The following is an 8,091-nucleotide window of genomic DNA, read 5'->3' on the forward strand; positions in this document are numbered from 1 at the left end:
GTGAGGACAATGAAGACCCCAGCCCTCCCTGGTTTATCCCACTCTCTCAACACACTGACATCCCCACCGTCAGCTCCAGGTCATCACGTCCTGGGGCAGAGGCCACCAAGGTCTTCCACCCCAGCTTCAGCTTCGGGACCCAGGCTGAAGGGAGCCACACCTGTGTTTAGGGAGACAGACACACGGTCCATTGGGGTGCTGAGCAATTTCTCAAAGCCCCAGGAGTTCTCATGCCCTGGTTTCTGGCTGGGAAGCGAAGCCACAGAGGGACAAGGATGGCACACGGTGGGTTGGGAGACAGTGATATGGCTTCTCACAGTGACCTGGGCTGCCCAGGGCCCCTCCTGCAGCCAACTGGGACAAGGTGCTGGAAGGACACTGCACAGCTGCAAAAGTAACCCAAATATGGACCTATGACCTCCCTAAGTCCACATCTACCCACTGGGAGACGCAGCGTCAAAAGGACAGCCAAAAGTCCTGATGCCTCAGGACTGAGACAGGAGAGAAAGTCATGGACACATGAGAAGCAGCTCTCAGGTTCTTTAACTGTAGGCGCTGGCCAGAGCAGTGCCCTCTGCATTGGAGCAGTACAGCAGGAAGAGCACCGTGGACGCCAGGGCGCGAAGGTGCACACCTGCGGGGCTCAGCAGCACGCTGGCCTCCTCTGCCTCCTCCCCAGTGCTGTCCTCAGGCTCTCCCGTGTGGTCACAGTCCTCCAGGCCCAGGTCCACAGATGCTGCAGGTCCCTCGTCTTTCTCCCCCATGGAGAAGTCTCCGATGTCCTCATAAACACCCTCTGAGGACAGATGGCCTGACATCTCCCAACCTGCAAAGCCCACACCAGAATGTTCTAGAAGAAATGCTCCTGCAGTCTAAGCCCACCCTGCCTGGCCCCTGCAGTCTCTCATGCACACCAACACCCCTGGCTCCTCTGTCAGCAGCCCCCACAGACAGCAAAGACCCCCGACCAGGTGCCACTTTCTACTCAGGGCACCCAGGACTGCTGTCCTAGGGCGGGACCGGTGGTCTCAGCCTCTGAACACACCCAGGAAAGCCCCCCATTGCACATAAGTCATAAGGGGTCAGCAGAATCCTGAAGCCAGTTCTCACTCCAGGCCGCCTTGGGAGTGTGGATTTTCTTGATCCAGCACATCGCGGGGGCAAAGCAAGACTCAGACTCAGGGTCCCTGAGGCCCCAACAACTCATGGGTCCACGGACAGTCACTGAGCAGTCACCATGGGGAAGGCCACTTAGCATGCAGGGTCTGCAATGACCGGGGCCCACATAGCACGCCCCGCAGCCTCCCCATCCCAGGCCCCTGCTCACCACACCGGGCACGCCCACCTACCCCTGCAGGCTTCTCTGCGGCGGCACCACTGCGTCCCCAGGAACACGGAGATGATGCCCAGGAGAGAGCCAAGGACCAGGCAGGTGATCTCAGGCAGGGCCCAGGCCTTGTGGGCAGGTGGAGGGGCCAAGGGAGGGGCTGTGGGGTACAGTGAGAGGCGGGGCCTGCTGTGCACCTGGGCTGCCTGGGCCACTGTGACCCTGGCCCTGGAGGACCTCAGCCTCACAGCAATGGGGGGCACCCCAGGAGAGGTGGGCCTTTGTGCTGCCTGAACAGGCACTCCTCCCTTGGAGAGGCAGGTTGAGGCCGCCAGGGGCGTGGGCCCTGGTAGTGGGTACAGGTGGAAAGGCCCAGGTGGAAGAATCCAGGCCTGTAGGCCCAGATAGTGGGTACAGCTGGGAAGGCACAGGTGTAGGGCTCAGACGGGAAAATGCAGGTATGTGGGCCCAGACAGGAGCATCAGAGCGATGATCCAGGGAGGGGGTAAGGCCTGTGGAATGTGCTTATCATCCTGACTGCCCACTGCCCTCAGCTCTGCCTTGGACACAGACCTAGTGTCCAAGGGGCCACAGCTTTTGAGGGCCAAGCCCCCCAGCCACCAAGGCGATGACCCCAGAGAAGTGGCTGTGTGGGGCCTGGGGCCTCTGTGCTCAACACCCCCAGATCTCCATATATCCACTCAGGTGGGCACAGGGAAGGAGAGCACTTTCCATCAGAGAAGGGGGTGTCCTGGTCGTGAAGGTCAGTCCTGAGCCCCAGTGCAGGTCCCTGTGGGGCTCAGACATACAGGAGGGGCGGGAGCTTGAGAAAGAGCCACCTACCATCCGCCACTGCACTCCAGCCTGGGTGACAGAGCGAGACTCCGTCTCAAAAAAAAAAAAAGAAAGAGCCACCTACCCAGCGGCGGCAGCAGCACAGCGGTCCCCGGGACACCTGCAGTAAACGGTGGCAGGTGAGGGCCAGGATGGGGAGGCAGCTACAGCCCTGAGCTGCACAGACCCTCACCCAGACCGCGGCAGCAGCAGCGCAGCCCACTCAGCCTGAGCTGACAGGACTGGCCAGGAGCACCCACAAGGGACCACGCCTTGGGCTGCCTCAGGGCTGGGTGCTGGGGATCCGCTTGAGGGGAAAGGGGACGGAGACCACCACAGGACTGAACCGGCGCCCCCTTCCCAGCCCTCCCCCGCCCCCACTCACCCCAGCAGCGCACGCCCGCGTCCTCCTTGTGCGCGCAGTCTCCGCGTCCCCACCGCTCCGCAGGGCAGCCCCACGGGGACGCCTCGCTGCCCCGGCACCCCACCTCGTCCAGCCACACGGGCCCGGAGCCAGGGCCAAAGGCGGCGGCCCCCAGAGCGGCGACGGCCCGACCACAGCCCAGCTGACGGCACACGACCTCCGCGTCCGCCAGGTCCCAGCCATCGTCGCACACGGTGCCCCAGGAGCCCGCGTGCCAGAGCTCCACGCGCCCGGAGCAGCGGTCCTCGCCCCCGCGCACGCGCAGTGCGCCCTCCTCTGGAACAGGGGCTGCGGTCACTGCGGGGGCTGGACCGGGATGGGGAGGAGGACAGGGACAAGGACAGAGGGGTACCTGGGCAGCCGAGCGAGGAGGAGCAGTTGAGGGGCTCCCCAGCAGCCTGTGGCCTGTCCTCTGACAATCCTGCAGGTTGAACAGCAGCTCTGAGAGCTTCGGTGCCCAGAGAAGCTTCAGAAGGAAGGCTGTGGACCCTAGCAACCCCCAGGCCCAGGCTCTGATTGAATGACATCCCCTGCCAGTGACCTGTCAGGACAGATAAACCTCTTCCCGGGCACCCCAGAGACCTCTAATGCCCACCTGCACAGGTAATCCAGACCTGCTCTCGAAGGTCGCAGGAGTGCGGGTGCCATGGGTGGGAAGGGCATTGCCACAGAGTGGAGTTGGGCAGCCTGCGGCACTCGATGTTGTCCACCCAGGCGGTCCCGGTGCCGGCAGAGGGGAAGGGCCTGTTCTCCAGCCAGCCCCCCCCCCACACCCCAGCTGCTTGCAGATGATGGACAAGGAGAGGTCCTTCAGGGCATTGCTGCACACGGCGCCCCAGGTCCCATTGTAGAACACGTCCAGCCACCCAGCACAGCAGCAGGTCCCACCTCGCAGCCTCAGAGCCACCAACTCTGCAAGGCAAGCACAGTAGACCAGAGAGTGCCTGCCTGGGCACCATGGGCAGTCTCAGGAGGGGGCTAAGCTCAAGGGGTCCCAGCACTGAGATCAGTTATAGAAACAGTATGGAGCTTCTTCAGAAAATTTAAACTAGAGCTACTACACAATCCAGCAATCCCACTGCTGGGTATAGACCCAGAGGAAATGAAATCAGCCCAGCAGAAACATCTGCACGCCCAGGTTCACTGCACGCCCAGGTTCACTGCAGCACCCAGGTTCACCCAGGTTCACTGCAGCACCCAGGTTCACCATAGCACCCAGGTTCACCACAGCACCCAGGTTCACTGCACGCCCAGGTTCACTGCGGCACCCAGGTTCACCGTAGCACCCAGGTTCACTGCACGCCCAGGTTCACTGCAGCACCCAGATTCGCTGCACGCCCAGGTTCACCACAGCACCCAGGTTCACCGTAGCACCCAGGTCCACCGCAGCACCCAGGTTCACCGTAGCACCCAGGTTCACTGCAGCACTATTGACAATAGCCAAGATGTGGAATGAGTGTAATGTCCAACAACAGATACAAGGATAGAGAAAATATAGCATATACACAATGGAGTTACTCAGCCATAAAAAAAAAAAAAAAACAATAAAATCCCATCATTTGCAGCAATACAGATAGAACTGGAGGACACTGTGTTAAGTGAAACAAGCTAGAAAGCTTTATAAATAGCACATATTCTCACTCATAAATGGAAGCTTAAAAAATGTTGATCTCCTAGAAGTGAAAAGCAGAACAGAGGATACTAGAGGTTGGGAAGGGTTGGGGGAGGGAGGGATAAGAGGAGATCTGTAAAGATACAAAATTACAGCTGGATAAGAGGAACAAATTCTAGCATTCTATAGCACTGCAGGATGACTGTAATTAACAGTATATAATATGGTTTCAAATCGCTGGATGGAGGATATTGAATGTTCCCAACACAAAGAAATGATACATGTCTGAGATGATGGCTTTGCAAATTACCCTGATCTTATCACTACACATTATATGGATTGAAACACCACTATGAACCCCATACAGATGTACAAAGATTGTCGATTTAAAAAAAGAAAACAGAAATGTGGTACATAGATGCTATGGAATACTGTTCAGCCTCAAATAAGAAGGAAATTCTGTGATCCGTGACAACATGGATGAACCTGGAGGACATTATGTTAAATGAAATAAACCAGGAATGGAAAGACAAATTCTGCATGATCCCACTTACATGGGAGCAAAAAAAAAAAAAAAAGTCAAATACATAAAAACGATGGAATGTGGTTACCAGGGGCAGGTGGCGGGGGAATGGGGAGATGTAGGTCAAAGGGTACACAACTGTGCAGGATGAATAAATCTAGAAACCCAACATATAGCAGGAGGAATGTAGTTAATGATACTGCATTGTACACTGGAAATTTGCTAGGAAAGTAGATTTTAGGTGCTCTTACCACAAAACCAAACGTAACTTTGTGAGATGGTGGAATGTTCATTAGCTTGACTGCAGTAATTATTTAAGAGTGTGTGTGTGTGTGTGTGTGTGTGTGTGTGTACCTCAGCCCCATGTTCAGAGATAGCTTTGGTCCTGAGTGATCAGTGCCCAAATATGTTCAATGTTACCCTTGGAGCAGTGTAAAGTCCAACAGACTAATAAACAGACTAATATGGTCACCTAATAGCATGTTAGACAATCCTTTAAAGCTATGCCATGAAGCACTGTAATAACATTTTTAAAATACCTATACCAGGATACTTGGAGAACATTGGGTATGAATTGCATCTGATAGGATCATATCTAATTAAAATAAGCTTAGAAAAAATACTGGAAAGAAATTATACACTGTAATAGAATACAAAAGTGTCCACAAGTATCCCCTGCCTGTTTCCACACCCTCTCACTGAGTCCGTGCCCCAATCCTTGAATCCTGGCTGGCTTGGGACTTGGGTCAAGGAATAGGGTCTGGGACTCTGTGCCTGTTCCTAGGCTGACACTGGTATCATTTTTGGAACCAAGGCTGGAGCATGACAGAAACAGAGCCTCCACCACTCCTGCCTTCATCCAGGGCCCAGAAGCAGGGCTCCACCTAACCATCAAGTGACCGAAGGCACTAAGGGAGCCCGGCTGGGACAGAAAACCACCAGGCTGGGCACAGCCAAAGGCAGTGACCAAAAAAAGTCAGAGCCACACACATCGCTGCTGCCTGTGGTGGGGCTGGTTACTCAGCATTAATTTCACATATGTTACACATTCATGATGGCTTTATCTCTGGGTGTTGGGATTACAGATGGTTTTTTCTTTCAAATTTTTTGGACTCAAATTTTAACACCATGTAACATACTTTATATCTCATTCTCTCAAAGATATTAGCAATATAGTATTTTTGTAAGTCTATCAAAAGAAATCCTCTACCTATGTCCAGAAATTACTGTTCTAATTCTTCTTTTAAAATAGCTTCTGTCCCTCAGATATGGACAGTCCCATCTGGTTTCCCAAAACAATCAAAGTTTGTACCCTGGACGTATGCACAGGACCTTGGGCAAAGCAGCAACATAGGCACAAAACGCAGGCCATGTGGGTGGCCCAGAGCTGAGCAGGGCTCCACGGCCTGCCTGTCCACCTGCCCACACGTGGGACAGCAGGAGCCACGAGTGCCCCGCCCCACCCTGGGGATGCAGCCCTGTCAGGCAGGGACCCTGAGGAGCCTGGAGGGCCAGAAGTGACCGAGGCATAGCTGAGACCCAGGTGAAAAAGAGGCAGCCCCAGGAATTGAACTGGCCGTGCCCAACGTGCTGGCTCCAGCAGATGGTCTGACGGCCGGGTGCCTGCAGACACCAGCTCAGATGGGGTCCCCAGGATGAAGCTTTACAGACAAACAGATAAAGCAGCCACAGGAGGAAAATGCTGCAAACCAGAGAGCAAGGACCACATGGAAGATGCAGAGGAAGGGCTAACATCAGCTGCTTTCCACAGAAACCACCAGAATGTTCTAGAAAATGACCTGCCATTCTCACTGAGATGCCAGAAAAAGATGGACCTTTTATGAGAGCAGAGCATAATGTCATTAGGAGAAAACAAGCTGCTGAGAATAAAGACACAAAAATGAGATGACGGACGAGGTGAGGAGGGCGAAATAATACACCAAAGGACTGAAGAGCAGAATCGACAGAAACGCAGATTGTGACGTAAGTGCCACCTGGAGAAACACCCCAAGAACGCCTGGGGAAAGAGCCATGCCAAAATTAATTTCAGAAGCACAGGGAAGACTCAAACTCACGACACTCCAGCATTGCATACAAAGTAACTGAAATAAATGTAATAATCCAAGACATTGCTGAAGAAAGTGTTCCTAGGGTAAAATATAAACCAAAATCAATGAGAAGAGCCCACACGTGGATGAGCTGCCAGAGACTCTGCCAGCATCCAGCCTCCCCACGGGCCAGCATCCAGCCTCCCCACGGGGTTGCCTGGAAATACCCGGGAGACCGCAGGTCAGGTGGGGAGACCGTGACTCGCTCAGGAGACCACAGGTCAGGTGAGGAGCCCGTGACCCACTCACAGGCTTCTCCGGAGAATCCATCCCCCAAAATGACAAAATTCCATCACCCAAGAATGACCACACCTGGACAAGATCAGAACACAAAGACTCTCCGGTATGTGTGAATAACAATAATAATAATAAAAAAGCTCGTCCACCACCTCAAAAATAGTCTGCAAAATGGTCAGGTGTGGTGGCTCACACCTGTAATCCCAACATTTTGGGAGACTGAGGCAGGTGGATTGCTTGAGTCCAGGAGTTTGAGACCGGCCTGGGCAACATGGTGAAACTCCATCTCTACAAAAATAAACATTAGCCAGACATGGTGGCACATGCCTGTAGTCCCAGCTACTTGGGAGGCTGAGGCAGGAGGATCATGTGAGCCTAGGAAGCAGAGGTTGCACCATTGCACTCTAGCCTGACCAAGAGCTTGTCAAAAAAAAAAAAAAAAAAGTCTGCAGAAAGTTCTCCAGTACACCAAAATATGGATCAAAATTAAGAATCCGAAGTCAGTGGCAGTGCCTCACTTCTATAGTCCCAGCAGCTTGGGAGGCTGAGGCTGAAGGATCCCTGGACTACAGGAGGTCAAGACTGCAGTGACCGGTGATGGGGCCACTGCACTCCAGCCTGGGCAACACACTGAGACCGTCTCAAAATAAATAAATAAATAAATATATTTAAATAAATATAAACTATTTAAATATATAATTAAATATGTATTTATATATAAATAAATATATATATTTATATATATATACATGAATTCCGGATGGAAACTTCAAGCGCACTTGAGCTGGTGACGGCGGAAATGAGCCCAGGTGGGGCTGCCCCAGGGCCAACCTGCGACAGGAAGCTGACCAGCTCCCCAGGTGCGCGGAACCAAAGTGCTTTGTCCGGTAGCACTTACGATACCAAGAGGAACCTCAGCCAATACACTGTGGAAGTTCTGCATTCAAGGAAGAGAACAGCTCCTGATATTTTGATGCATTTCTGGAAAGCAAGTACGCATGATTGTATGTAATAAAACAGCATGAT

At 53.4% G+C, this 8,091-nt stretch overlaps 1 protein-coding gene across 1 annotated transcript in view; it reads right to left on the minus strand.

Annotated features, from left to right (window-relative positions):
- Positions 1 to 2,140: 2,140 nt before the first annotated feature.
- Positions 2,141 to 8,091, minus strand: part of LOC131383085 (scavenger receptor cysteine-rich domain-containing protein SCART1-like) — an 11,455-nt gene continuing 5,504 nt past the window's right edge. Inside the window, 5 exon segments of the mRNA XM_058436433.1 lie at positions 2,141 to 2,282; positions 2,547 to 2,861; positions 2,938 to 3,006; positions 3,200 to 3,354; positions 3,356 to 3,497. Coding sequence (XP_058292416.1) covers positions 2,167 to 2,282; positions 2,547 to 2,861; positions 2,938 to 3,006; positions 3,200 to 3,354; positions 3,356 to 3,497 — 797 coding nt within the window. The 3' untranslated portion in view covers positions 2,141 to 2,166.

This window comes from Hylobates moloch, unplaced genomic scaffold (genome assembly GCF_009828535.3).
Source record: "Hylobates moloch isolate HMO894 unplaced genomic scaffold, HMol_V3 SCAFFOLD_3, whole genome shotgun sequence".
Classification (NCBI taxonomy): Eukaryota; Metazoa; Chordata; class Mammalia; order Primates; family Hylobatidae; genus Hylobates; species Hylobates moloch.